Source organism: Agelaius tricolor, unplaced genomic scaffold (genome assembly GCF_023055355.1).
Source record: "Agelaius tricolor isolate 1412-34295 unplaced genomic scaffold, bAgeTri1.0.p SCAF_30, whole genome shotgun sequence".
Lineage (NCBI taxonomy): Eukaryota > Metazoa > Chordata > Aves > Passeriformes > Icteridae > Agelaius > Agelaius tricolor.
Genome location: NW_027269290.1, coordinates 5,636,324 through 5,650,109, shown reverse-complemented (window position 1 = coordinate 5,650,109; position 13,786 = coordinate 5,636,324). Strand labels below are relative to the sequence as shown.

Below are 13,786 nucleotides of genomic sequence, written 5' to 3'. Positions count from 1 at the left end.
CCGCTCAGCCCCTCTGACCCCCAGCCCAAACACGGGACACCGATCAAAAGCCAAACGCCGCCGTTATCACCCAATTAAAGGATTTTTTTTCTCCCAGCTCCAGCTTTCCGGAAAACAAAGGCACAGTCACACACACCCCTTCCAGCAAGTGGAAATTCCTGCTGCTGGTCTTCTGGGAATGGGCAGGAGCCTTCCAGCTTCCATCCAAGCTTTTGGCCATGGAATGATGCTGGGAATCCTTCAGAAGCTCGGGAAATCCCCACGAGGTTCCTGATGGGTCTGGGAAGGTCCTGCAGGGAGCAAAGGGGACAGCAAAGAGCAGAGGGACGTGGTCAGCTTTTGCTGGCCACCACCACCCTGTTTCCAGCAGAAAATTCCCATTGCAGAGGGAGGAGGAGGAAGAGGAGGATGAGGAATGCCCTTCCTTGCTGTCGGTGCCCTCCTAATCTCGGTCTCAGCGCGCTCAGCCTGTGTCAATATTTTGACTCAAAGCTCGGGGCACTTTGTGTCCTTCCCCCGGGAGGTGACAGAGCCGTGAGCGCATCTGAGAGCGAGCTCCGGTGATAAAGAACTGCTAAAAATCTAAAAAACCACTCTGGGTGCTGGGAAAGAGCGGGGTCACCCAGCCTCCCCCTGCCCAGGGCGTTCCCAATCCCCTTGGGCCACACCCTGCCATTCCCAATATTCCAGTGAGGTTTTCCAAGGCTTTTTTTCAGGGCTCAAGGGTAATTTGGGTGTCACGATAAAGAAGTTCTGGTGATAAAAAGAAGTTCTAAGAAACTGGAAAAGAGCGGGGTCACCCAACCTCGCCCTGCCCAGGGTGTTCCCCATACCCTTGGGCCACACCTCCCCCCAATTCCCGATTTTCCAGAGCAGTTTTCCAGCCCCATTTCAGGCCCCAGGGGTCATTTGGGTGTCCTGACTCACCTCACAGCCTCGGGATCCCGCCTGGATACACCACAGGGCTTTGGCAAAGCTTTTCCAGCTGCAGGGAGGCTCAGGGGCTTCCCCTCTGGGGTTTCCTGAGGGTTGGAGGTGGGGACTGGGGATTTATCCCAGGGTCTGGAGCTCATCCCAGCACTTACCTTGCTGGAGCAGGGAATTGTGAGCCAGGGAACCCCTCAAGCTGCTCCCAACAAACCCAGGAGCTCAGAGACCATTTGGGATGGCAGGGTTTATTTGCTACAGGATCCACGGGCACACAAATCCCGAGGGATGGGGATGGAAAGGAGCAGAAATGTCCCTGGGAATGCTGTGGCACTCCATGGGCTGGGAGAGGGGCTGGAATTCGCTTCCTCTAGGCCGAGAGGGCGAAGCCCACGCGGTTGTTGGCCATGTCGAAGACGGTGTAATATTCCTTCAGGAAAACGTTTCCCAGGATCCAGAGGGGCTGCCCGTCCTGGGAGGGCAGGTAGGTGGCCTCGATGGCCAGGGTGCAGTAGCCATTGCTCTGGAGGGGGGAATAACGGGGGGTCAGCACCTCCAGCAGCACGGGGGGAGCGTCTCTGCTGCAGCTATGGGGCCTTGGGAATGCTCGGGGTGTTCCCGGTGCCTTGGGGATTCTTGGGATGTTCCCACTGCCTCGGGAATGCTCGGGATGTTCCTGGTGCCTTGGGATGTTCCCGGTGCCTGGGGAACTCTCAGGAATTCTCAGGGTGTTCCTGGTGCCTTGGGAATTCCCAGAACGTTCCCAGTGCCTCGGGATGTTCCTGGTGCCTCAGGATGTTCCCAATGCCTGGGGAAGGCTCGGGAATTCTCGGGATGTTCCTGGTGCCTCGGGAACTTTCGGGAATGCTCGGGATGTTCCCAGTATCTGGGGAACTCTTGGGAACTCTCAGGATGTTCCCGGTACCCGTGGAACCCAGGGGAACCCTCGGGATGTTCCCCATGCCTGGGGAACCCTTGGGAATTTTCAGGATATTCCCAGCGCCTCAGGAATTCTCAGGAACCCTCGAGATGTTCCTGGGAACCCTGGGGAACTCTCAGGAACTCTTGGGATGTCCCTGGTGCCTTGGGATATCCCTGATACCCGGGGAACCCTGGGGGAACCCTCAGGATGTTCCCAGTACCTGGGGAACCCTGGGGGAACTCTCAGGATGTTCTGGGTACCCGGGGAACCCTGGGGGAACTCTCGGGATGTTCTGGGTACCCGGGGAACCCTGGGGGAACTCTCGGGATGTTCTGGGTACCCAGGGAACCCTCAGGATGTTCTGGGTACCCAGGGAACTCTGGGGAACTCTCGGGATGTTCCCAGTGGCTCAGGAACTCTCAGGAACCCCGGGGATGTCCCTGGCAGCCGTGGAACCCTGTGGGATTCCGGGCTGGACCCCACAGGCCCCAGACGTACGTTGAGGACGTAGGCGGCCGGGGGGAGCGCGAGCCGGGCGCCGCCGATGCCGAAGGTGAGCTGGGGCATGCTCTGGGTGTCACTGCAGTCCACAGCGTACTGAGGGGACAGGGACACGGGGTCATGGCGGCCAGGGGACACAGGGGGACACACACACCCCACCCCTGGCAGCGCCACACCATGGAATCACGGAAAGGTTTGGGTGGGAAGGGAATTTAAATCACCCAGTGCCACCCCTGCCGTGGAACAGGCACCTCCCCTGCCCCAGGGTGCTCCAGCCTGGCCTGGGACACTGCCAGGGATCCAGGGGCAGCCACTGGGAATTCCATCCCAGCCCCTCTCCCAGTATTTCTTCCCAAAATCTCATCTAAACCTGCCCATGGAGTCCTGGAATGGTTTGGGTTTGAGGGACCTCAAAGCCCATCCAGTCCCACAACTCCCACTGCCCCAGGGTTCTCCAGCCTGGCCTTGGACACTGCCAGGGATGGCACAGCCACAGCTGCTCTGGGACATCACCCCAGCCCCTCCCCACCCTCACAGGGTGGAATTCCTTCCCTGCATCAACCCTAAATTTCCTCTCCTTCAATCTGAACCCATCTCCCCTTGTCCTGTCACTCCAGGCCCTTATCCCAAGTCCTTCTCTGGCTTCCCTGCAGCCCCTTCAGATCCTGGAACGGGCTGTGAGGTTTGCACACAATGTTCTCTTCTCCAGGCTGAGCATCCCCACCTTTCTCAGCCTGAGAGGAGAGAACATTGTGTGCAAACCTCTGCAGTCCCTTTCCCTGCAGGTGCCACCTGAGTTTGGTGGGACCTGGTCAAGCCCAGGGTTCTGACTCCCACGCAGGCTCCCCATGCTCCAGACCCCCCAAACCCCCACACTCACCCCATAGCTGGTCTCCTGGGCTCCCAGGGCCTCCAGGATGCTCTCTATGTACTCCTGGGGCACTGTCAGCAGGAATGTCCCCGTGTCCACGATGGCCTGGCAGCCCTGGCTGCACCAGCCGGTCACTGACTGCCCGATGGCAACCCTGGCAGGACAACGGGGACAAGGACGTGGCGTTGGGCACCCCTAAACCCAAAGCATGGAGCCTGGAGCCCTGCAGAGCAGCAGCTGAGCCAGGGGTGATGGCCAGAGGGGCAAACACCACTCACTCCTCAAGTGCCACCTGCCAGTAGAGCTTCTGTGTCACCGGTGCCCAGGTGATGTCCCCCTGGAAGAGCTGAGGGTCCACGCCCCCCAGGATGAGCTCGCCCCCGTAGTCGTAGGTGGGCTGGCTGTGAGCAAACAGAGCCAGGAGATCCCTGTGGTGAATGTGGGCTGGAGAGGGAGCAATCCCCGAGGAACCCTCAGGGGGACAGGCAGGGGACAGCAGGATGTGAGGGACACCAGGATGTGCAGATAGGGGACACCGGGACGTGTGGGCAAGGGACAGCTGGATGTGCAGGCAGGGGACACCACAATGTGAGGGCAGGGGACACCAGGATGTGAAGGGAGGGGACACCAGGAGGTGCAGATAGGGGACACCACAACGTGCAGGCAGGGGACACCATGACATACAGGTAGGGGACAGCAGGGTGTGCAGATAGGGGACACCACAAGGTGCAGGCAGGGGACACCATGACATGCAGGTAGGGGACAGCAGGGTGTGCAGATAGGGGACGCCAGGATGTGCGATGGGACACCATGACATGTGGGCAGGGGACACCAGGACATGCAGATAGGGGACACCAGGGTGTGCAGGTAGGGGACACCAGGATGTGAGGGCAGTGGACACCACAACATGCAGGCAGGGCACACCAGGACCTGCAGACAGGGGACACCATGATGTGAGGGCAGGGGACACCACAATGTGAGAGCAGGGCACACCAGGACATACGGCCAGGGCACAGCAGGACGCTGAGAGCGCCCTGCAGGGTTCTCACCGTGAGAAGTAGAAGCTGAAGACGGGCTCAGGCAGCTGGTTCTGCTCCAGCATCCCCGCCAGGGCCGTGGCCGTGCCCCCCACGGCCAGCGAGGGGAAGGCCATGCCCAGGATGCCGTCGAAGGCTGCGAAGTAGAACGGCTGCGTGGGCTCCTCCTGGCTCAGCCCCAGCTCCTGCTCCCGCACTGTGATGCTCTGGATCTGCAGGGAAAGGGGGTCTGAGGGAAGCTGCTGCTCCAAAGGTGCCAACAGCAGCAGGCAGAGGGGAAAATTGGGAAAAAAGCCCCAGGATTTGGGGTAAAACCCAGCCAAAAGCCAGCTGGTGACTGAGGATGTTGCAGACATCTTTTTATGAAAAATCCTTTCCTTAGGATTTTTTCTTCCTGAGAAGCTGAGAGGCCTCAGGAACAAAATGTAACCAATGGTTATCTGCTGCTGTGGAATACAACAGGTGCATCTGGGATTGGTCTCGTGTGGTTGTTTCTAATTAATAGCCAATCACAGTCCAGCTGGCTCAGACTCTCTGTCCGAGACACAAACCTTTGTTATCATTCTTTGCTATTCTTATCTTAGCCAGCCTTCTGATGCAACCTTTTCTTCTATTCTTTTAGTATAGTTTTAATGTAATATCTATCATAAAATAATAAATCAGCCTTCTGAAACATGGAGTCAGATCCTCGTCTCCTCCCTCATCCTGGGACCCCTGTGAGCACCACCACAGAGGGTGGCAGTGAACACTTTTCATCCATCCTGCCAGGCTTTGTCCAAGTCCAAGACAGGTCAGATCAGCCCTTAGGCTGCTCCTGGTGGGGACACCCAGGCAGGACATCCAACCCAAACTTCTATCATTCGTATCAATAAATCCCCCCTTTAGCAAACCGCCCGTCGCTCCAAGCACCACCCCCTGAACCTGACCATGAATTTAAGCTTCTTTGACCAATTTTCAAGCCTGACCCTCCTAGGAATCCCACTAATCCTCATCTCAATAACACTCCCAGCTGTCCTACTACCATCCCTAGATAATCGATGAATCACTACCCAACTCTCAACCCTCCAACTACGGTTTATCAACCTAGTTACAAAACAACTAATAACACCCCTAGACAAAAAAAGGACACAAATGAGCCCTAATTTTAACACCCCTCATCATCTTCCTCCTATTCATTAACCTTCTAGGGCTGCTACCCTACACATTCACCCCAGCCACCCAACCACCCACAAACCTGGCCCTGGGGACTCACCCTGAGCGTGTCGGAGCCCAGCACGATGGTGACGGAGCCGCTGCCGTAGGACACGTTGTAGGACTGGCCCCTGGGCGTGAAGGTGGCCGAGGCACTGGGCTGGAACTTGGCGTGGTTGACTGGGGAGGGAGAAGAGGGAAAGCCCTGGGTATGGCCAGCGAAATCCCATGCACTGGGACACTTCACTGCTCAGTGCTCCTCGGGGTAATCCCAGGGATCAGGCCCTGGTCTGCAGTGGGATTTCACTGCTGGATGCTCCATCTGTGGGATTTCATTGCTGGGTTGTCCTTAGGATAATTCCTGGGGATCAGGTCCTGGTTCTGCAGTGGGATTTCACTGCTGGGTGCTCCATCAGTGGGATGTCACTGCTGGGTGCTCCATTGGGATAATTCCCAAGGAGCAGATCCTGTTCTGCAGTGGGATTTCACTGGTGGATGCTCCATCAGTGGGATGTCACTCTTGGAACCTCCTTGAGATAATCCCCAAGGATCAGATCCTGTTCTGCAGTGGGATTTCACTGCTGGGTGCTCCATCAGTGGGATGTCACTGCTGGGTGCTCCATTGGGATAATTCCCAAGGATCAGGTCCTGTTTTGCAGTGGGATTTCATTTCTGTGTGCTCCATCAGTGGGATTTCACTGCTGGGTGCTCCTTGGGGTAATTTCTGGGGATCAAGTCCTGTTTTGCAGTGGGATTTCACTGCCTGGTGCTCCCTTAGGATAATCCCTGGGGATCAGGTCCTGTTCTGCAGTGGGATTTCACTGCTGGATTCTCCATCAGTGGGATTTCACTGCTGGGTGCTCCACTGGGATAATTCCCAAGGATCAGGTCCTGTTCTGCAGTGGGATTTCACTGCTGGGTGCTCCATCAGTGGGATTGCCAGGAATGGCCAGGGAGCACCCCTGAGATTTCTGGGATGGGCAGGGAGCACCCCTGAAGTTCCTGGGAGGATTTGAGGGCTCTGAGCTCCCCAAGGAAGCCACAGCAACCCCAGATCAGCATCCCAGGCTCATTTTTTTGGCATCGTGATGTCCCCAATGTGGCAGGGGAAGGACACGGAAGAACAGAGGCAAGGATGTGGCTTTGGGCACCCGTAGCACCTAAACCCATCCTGGGGTGCTCTAAAAGGCATTGAGCCCCGTAGTGCTGGGATAATTGGCATTAATTAGTGAGCACTGATTACTCCTAGGAGCAGGAACTGCTCACAGCATCCTGGGCTACTCACAGCAAGCAGGACTCTTGCAGTCCGTGGAGGGCACCCACAGGTTGGCGGAACCGGTGTCAAAGAGCACCAGGAACTTTTGGGGGGGCTCCCCAATGCTGATCTCCCCAAAGTAGGAGGACTGGAACAAAAAAAAAAAAAAGGGAATTTTCATTGGCCAGGGGATCAGGGACAGAGCAGGCTCCCCCCAGCCAGGCAGGAGCAGGCTGAGCTTTTATCCTGCCTCTACTCCCCCAAAAAATGAAATATTAAATCATTATTGTGGGTTTGTTTCATACAGAAAAGCCTGGCTCTTTGTGGCTGGGGATAAACTTCCTTGGGGTTCAAAACAGAAGTTAAAGAGTGGAGGAAAAAGCAATGTAAGGGTGGGGAGAAAAGCAATTTAAAAGTGGGGAAAAAAGCAATTTAAGGGTGGGGGAAAAAGCAATTTAAGGGTGGGGGGAAAAGAAATTTAAGGGTGGGGAAAAAGAAATTTAAGAGTGGGGGAAAAGAAATTTAAAGGGTGGGGGAAAAAAGCAATTTAAGGGTGGGGGGAAAAGAAATTTAAGGGTGGGGAAAAAAGAAATTTAAGAGTGGGGGAAAAGAAATTTAAAGGGTGGGGGAAAAAAGCAATTTAAGGGTGAGGGGAAAAGAAATTTAAGGGTGGGGGAAAAAAGCAATTTAAGGTTGGGTAAAAAAGCAATTTAAGGTTGGGTAAAAAAGCAATTTAAGGGTGGGGAAAAAAAGCAATTTAAGGGTGGGGAAAAAAAGCAATTTAAGGGTGGGGAAAAAGCAGTTTCTCGCTGCTGGAGGCTCAGGGGTGTCCAGATTGCTGTGGCAGCCGGGAGGAGGAAGCACAGGCAGGCAGGGCACTCACGTCCAGGTGGTTGGCTATGGGCTCCCTCACCACGGAGCCCTGGCTGGGCTGGTATTTCTTCACTGGATCGTATTTGATGTGCCTCAGGAAATCATCCAGCACCCCAGCTGCCCTCATCTGGTCCCGGATGGAGAGGCCTTTCTTGAGGCTGATCCTGCACGGACAGAGGCAGAACACAACAGAGCACAGCAGGACAGAAGAAGATTTCAGCATTTTCAGAGGGCTCGGTTCTCTGGGCTCCTTTGGGACGTGACAGGAGCTCTCCATGTGCCAGGAGCTCTGCAGATCCCCAGGAGCTGCTCTCCACATCCCAGGAGCTGCTCTCCATGCCCAGGATCTCTCTATGCTCTCTCAGGATCTCTCCATGCCCCAGGATCTCTCCATGCCCAAGGATCTCTCCACATCCCAGGATCTCTCCATGCCCCAGGATCTCTCCATGCCCCAGGATCTCTCCATGCCCCAGGATCTCTCTGCATCCCAGGATCTCTCCATGTCTAGGATGTCTCTATGCTCTCCCAGGATCTCTCCACATCCCAGGATGTCTCCATCCCCCAGAATCTGCTCTCCATCCCCCAGGATCTCTCCCTGTCCCAGGATCTCCCTATCCCCCAGGATCTCTTCCTGTCCCAGGATCTCTCCATCCCCCAGGATCTCTCCCTGCCCCAGGATCTCTCCATCCCCCAGGATCTGCCCCGCTCCGTGCCCCCCGTGCATCCTCCTCGCTCCCATCATCTCCCCATCCCCTCTCTCCCTCCCCGGCCCCGTCTCGCACCTGACCGCGCCCCCGGCCAGCTGCAGCCACGCCAGCACCACCGGCAGCCACCTCATGGTGCTCGCAGCCCTCGGGAGGGGCAGAGCCGGGCGCGGCCGCCGGGGCTCCGCTTTTATCCCGGCACCGGCTCTGATCCGCCGGCCACGGGCACCTCCGGGCCGGCCTCAAGGGCGGCTTTGTGCCCCGGGACCCTGCGGGATCGGCCCTATCAAAGGGCAGCCGAGCGATAAGGGGCAGCTCTTATCGGGGACCGGGGACCCGACGTCACCGCGCTGGGTCCGGGCTGCGCTGGCCAAAATCCCCGGAGCCGCTCGCCAGACCTTGCAGCGGGACAAAGGGACTCGGTTCTTGGGAAAGGCTTTGGTCTGCTCTCCTTCCGCCCGCGGGGAGAGGGATGGAGGCGGGGAGGACACGGGGCAAGGAGATGGAGCCCAGCAGGGTCCTCCTGTGCTTTCCTCCAGGACGGTCCCCAGGTTCCTCCTCTCATTTCCTCCAGGGTGATCCTCAGGTTCCTTCTCTTCCTTTTTTCATTATTTTCTCCAGGTTCCTCCTCTCATTTCCTCCATGGTGATCCTCAGGTTCATTCTCTTCCTTTTTTCATTATTTTCTCCAGGTTCCTCCTCTCATTTCCTCCAGGGTGATCCCCAGTTCCTTCCCTTCCTTTTTCCAGGATGGTCCCCAGGTTCTCCCTCTCATTTCCTCCAAGGTTCCTTATCTTCCTTTTTCAATGATGTTCTCCAGGTTCCTTCTTTCATTTCCCCCAAGGAGATCCCCAGGTTCCTCCTCTCATTCCCTTCAGGATGATCCACAGGTTCCTCTAATTTCTTCCAAGGTGCTCTCCAGGTTCCTTCTCTTGCCTTTTCCAGGATGGTCTCCAGGTTCCTTCCTTCAGGGTGATCCTCGGGTTTCTTCTCTTCCTTTTTCCATGATGTTCTCCAGGTTTCTCCTCTAATTTTCTCCAAGGTGTTCTCCAGGTTGCTTCTCTTGCTTTTTCCAGCATGGTCCCCAGATTCCTTTTTTCATTCCCTCCAGGGTGATCCCCAGGTTCTTTCATTCCCTCCAGGATGGTCCCCAGGTTCCTCCTCTCATTTCCTCCAAGGTGATCATCAGGTTCCTTCTCTTCCTTTTCCCACGATGCTCTCCAGATTCCTCCTCTCATTTCCTCCAAGGTGGTCTCCAGGTCCTTTCTCTCATTCCCTCCAGGATGATCCCCAGTTCCTCCTCTCATTCCCTCCAAGGTGGTTCCCAGGTTCCTTCTCTGCTTTGCTCTGAGGTGCTCCCCAGAGCTGTCCTGCCTTCCCCTCTCCATCACCATCCCAGACCTTCACTCCAGGACATGGGCTCGTTTCCATGTCCTGCCTGCTCCTGCTTTCACTGTTTGGACAGAAATCCCCCAATTTTCCCATTCATTGGTTCATTTTGAGGAGCACACGATTCCCTCCCCATCCCACATCCAAGGGCAGCTGCTGTAACCCCCAGGAAGGTGCCACCCACCCTCAGGGTTTAACCCACACTCCACACCCTCCCAGAAAGTCACAAAATTCCTTGTTTGCCTTTTTTCCCCATGAAAACAAAAACCCACAAGCACACATTTCCCAAATTGCCAACAAGCACCCAAACCAACCAAAACATTCTGAGTTATAACCCAAATCCTCTTTAGAAAATGGACCAAAATGGGTTTGGTCACCATCCAAATATTTTCTAGCAAGCAAACCAAAGCTTTTTTGAAATAACTGAAATATTTTCCAGCAAAGGGGCTGTTACCCAGATATTTTCCACTGCTTGCATCCCAAATCCAAGCAAGAGACAGCTCTTGGAGAAGACACCTGAGGGAGGTGCTGAGGCAGGAATTATGGATTTAGGGGTTTCCAGCAGGATTTAGGGGTTTCCAGCAGGATTTAGGGGTTTCCAGCAGGATTTAGGGGTTCCAGCAGCAGAGATGTGGTGATCCCACGCAGAGCAGGGATCTCACACCCAGGATTTCCCTCGGGGCCTGGCTCTGGGCATTCCCTCTGTTTTGCTTTCAGTTTCTCTTCTGTGTTGGCTTGGTGGCCCAGCTCCAGCTCAGGGAATTCCACCTCTCCACCAGGAGATTTCCCGGGATTCTGCAGGGGGTGAGCCCAGCACCCCTGGAAGCTGCAGCAGGGGAGGTTCTGGGGATTCCTCACGGCCCCTTCCAGGACCTGCAGGGGCTGCAAGGAGCTGGGGAGGGGGGCAAGGGGGAAGGGGTTCAGGCCGAAAGAGATGAAATTCAGGTTGGGTATTAGGAAGGGATTCTTCCCTGTGAGGCTGGAAGGGGCTGGTGGAATTCCCAGCACAGCTGTGGCTGCCCCTGGATCCCTGGGAGTGTCCCAGGCCAGGCTGGATGGGGTTTGGAGCAATCTGGGGAAGTGGGAGGTGTCCCTGCCCGTGGCAGGGGTGGAATGAGATGGTTTTTAATTTTCTTCCAACCCAAACCAGGCTGGGATTCTCTGCCCCCAGAGCAGCTGTGTTTATGAACCCACACAAGCGCTGGGATCCTTCACGAGCTGCTTTTGGTGTTTTGTTTCCAAAACAGAGGTCACAGCACACAGGAACAGCTTCCATCACATCAAAACAAAGATTCTTCTTTTTCCTGTGAGCAAAAGATGGGTAAATAAACTGTAAATACATGGTTGGGCTCCAGGTCAGGCATTTAAATTCCCAAACCAGGTGAGGATCAGCCACTTCTTGATGATCACAACCTAAAGGGGGCTCTGAGGGAGCTGGAGGGGGATTTTGGACAAGGGGATGGAGAGACAGGACAAAGGAAGCAGCTTCAGTCTGGCAGAGGGGAAGCAGCAGCACCAGGAATTGTCCTGTAAGGGTCTCCCCATGGGTCACCAGCAGGGACAACCACGCCATTGCATTTGTTCTGCTCAGTTTCACACCTCAGGGCAAACCAGGAGCCCTCCTCAGGTCACAGAGCTGCTCCTGGGCGAGGCACAGCCTGGATTATCCCTGGGAAGGGCTCAAAGGAGCAATGGCACAGGGCAGCTCAGCCCCCAGAGCACCTTTGCTCCTCTGCCACGTCAGGAATGTCCATTGGCCAAGGCGCCAGCACAGGTGACAATGGCAGCAGGAGCTGGAGGTGGCACTGGAGCACCTGGGCCTTTCAGCTGGAAAAATCCCACTCGCTCAGGGAAGGAAAAACAAATTAGATCCCATCTTTACAAGGAGCCTTTTCCATCCCCTGGCCTGTAATTGCCGACTTCAAAGCTGCCAGGGCTCTCAGTAATGAATTCACCTCCAGCAGCAGGAACCCAAACCTGTTCTGCTGCCTCTGAGCAGCACTTCCAGACCAGCCAAGTCTGGGGAAAAGACAGAATTCCCAGAAAGACCGAGGGCAGCCTTCCCAGGGGCTGGAATTAGGAAATGGCTTCATTAACAATCATTCATTAATGATCCTCCACTCGAGCAGCGTCACGCAGAGAGACAATGAGAAAACAGGGAGCTGGAAATGCCACCCCTGGTTTGGTGTTGCTGCCAGTGAACAGCACAGCTGAGGTAAGAAAAGCAAGAATTCCTCAGAAATAACAAACACATTTGAGTCTCTGCAGAAATAAAGATCCTTTAACCCTCACCACCTCCCCTTTCCCCTCCCTGGAAGGCAGGCAGAGCTCACAGGGACTCCAGCCTCCTTCCCTGAGGGAAAAGCAGGGAAAAAAATGGGTTAGAAGGGAAAAAACTCTCCCAGATGAGACCATGGAGCACTGGGAGAAGCTCTGTTCCCATCAGCAGGTTCTTGAGAAGGGGAAGAGGGGAAGATCTGTGTGTGCATTCGCCCGGAGAGGAGATAGCAGGGGGAGAAATCTGATGGATTAACTCAGACTCAAACAAGAACCACTTAAAAAGGTCAAGGCAGTGACATTCCCTCTGCTCAGCCATGGCTGCTCACCAGACATCCCAAAATTCCAATTCCAGGTGGAGGAAGGAGCCCAGCAAGGCCAGGACAGTGCAAAGGGGGTCACACAGAGCCATCCCCACCTCCAGCCCAGCTCCCACCCCTGGGGCTCAGCACCACCCAAATCCACCTCATTTTGCTGCCTAAACCCTTTTGGAGAGCCAGAATCTCAGCAAACCCTTCACTGAAGCAGCTCATTCCTCAATTTTCCATTTTCCAGTTGCCAAAGCACCAGGCAGAACCATCTGAGCCCGGGACAGAGGAGAGCTCAGAGCATCCCCTCAGCTCCAGGGATGGATTCCAGAGCAGCTCTGAGAGGGTTTTTCCCACCCGGCTGTTCCAGCTGGATGCACAGAGCCCAGGATGGGGCCCTGAGAGCCAAAGGAAGATTTAGGGATGCATCCAAGGTGAGGATTCTGCTGAGGAGTGGGAGGATTTTCCATGGCTGGAGTGTCCCAGTCCAGTTTCCCATCCAAGCCAGCAGCACCTGGGGGAAAGCCCAGCAGAAGGTGGTGCCAGACCCAAAGGAAAATCCATAAAAATCCACTTTTCCAGGGTTCCATAAGGACACGACAGGCTGGGGAAACACTCCCAACCCGAATAAAACAGCCACGGGGAAAAGCAGACCCCCAAAGCACAGAATTGAAGGGATGAGGGAGCACGGACTGGAATTCCCTCCTCACTTCCCAGTCCCAGCCCGGATCCTCCTCTGGAAGCGTTTCCCCCACGGCCACTAGAGGAAGCTGCGACACTGCTCAGGGAGAGTCCCAAAAGTGTCACCCGAGCTGCGGGGACAGCCCCAAGCACCCCCGGGAGAATCCTGTGGAAAAAATGCGAATTTCATCATTGGCTTTTGGCAAATATTCAAATGAATATTACATGTGTTGTGTTAGAAAGTGATGCTGGTTTAATTCTCTTAAGTAGTGTGTTAAATATAGTTTTAGGTTATTAAAAAAAATGTTAAAATAGAAACTGTGCTATGTAGGATACTTTTTTAAAAGAAAGGGCTTGCAGGGAGATAGCAGCCACAGGACACCTGAATCTTTCTGAGAAAAAGAATTTTTTGCCCCATTATCAGGAGAAATTAACTCCTTCCCACCTCAGAGGTGCTATCAGGATTCAGAGGAAGAAGCTGACCCTGCCCAGACAGAATCCTGTGTTGGAATGGAATTTATGCATCATGGATGAGGTGTATGAATATGCAACAGGCCGTTGCTTTTAAGGGTTAATCCTCTGTAAACGTGGGGCCTTTTTTGGGCTTATTTTGCTCAGAAAGAGGTACCTGGACTGTCCACAACTCTTTGTTTTTATTGTCTCATATTGTCCCAATTCAAATTATTATTACTCAAATTGTATTACTATTTTTATAACCATTTTATCACTATTAAACTTTTAAAATTTTAAAAACAAGTGATCTCCCAACACAAAGCTCTGGTGGAGCCACCCAAATGGGATTTTGCCAGATTTTTTAAGGAACCCCAGCGCTGGAGTTCGGGATGCTGAGA

At 54.6% G+C, this 13,786-nt stretch overlaps 1 protein-coding gene across 1 annotated transcript; it reads right to left on the bottom strand.

The window, feature by feature from the left end:
- Positions 1-89: 89 nt before the first annotated feature.
- Positions 90-8,415, bottom strand: PGC (progastricsin). The gene is made up of 9 exons (XM_071449928.1): positions 8,360-8,415; positions 7,588-7,741; positions 6,735-6,852; positions 5,511-5,629; positions 4,271-4,470; positions 3,500-3,622; positions 3,231-3,375; positions 2,348-2,446; positions 90-1,450 (listed from the first exon to the last, which is right to left on the bottom strand). The coding sequence occupies exons 1-9, from the start codon at positions 8,413-8,415 to the stop codon at positions 1,298-1,300; spliced, it is 1,167 nt and encodes a 388-aa protein (XP_071306029.1). The 3' UTR covers positions 90-1,297.
- Positions 8,416-13,786: the final 5,371 nt, after the last annotated feature.

Coding starts and splice junctions, on each gene's coding strand:
- PGC (XM_071449928.1), bottom strand. CDS start 8,415: ATGAGGTGGCTGCCGGTGGTGCTGGCGTGGCTGCAGCTGGCCGGGGGC. Junction 7,742..8,359: donor CTGGCCGGGGGCGCGGTCAG/GTGCGAGACGGG, acceptor CTGTCCGTGCAG/GATCAGCCTCAAGAAAGGCC. Junction 1,451..2,347: donor CGGCCGCCTACGTCCTCAAC/GTACGTCTGGGG, acceptor TCCCCCCTCCAG/AGCAATGGCTACTGCACCCT.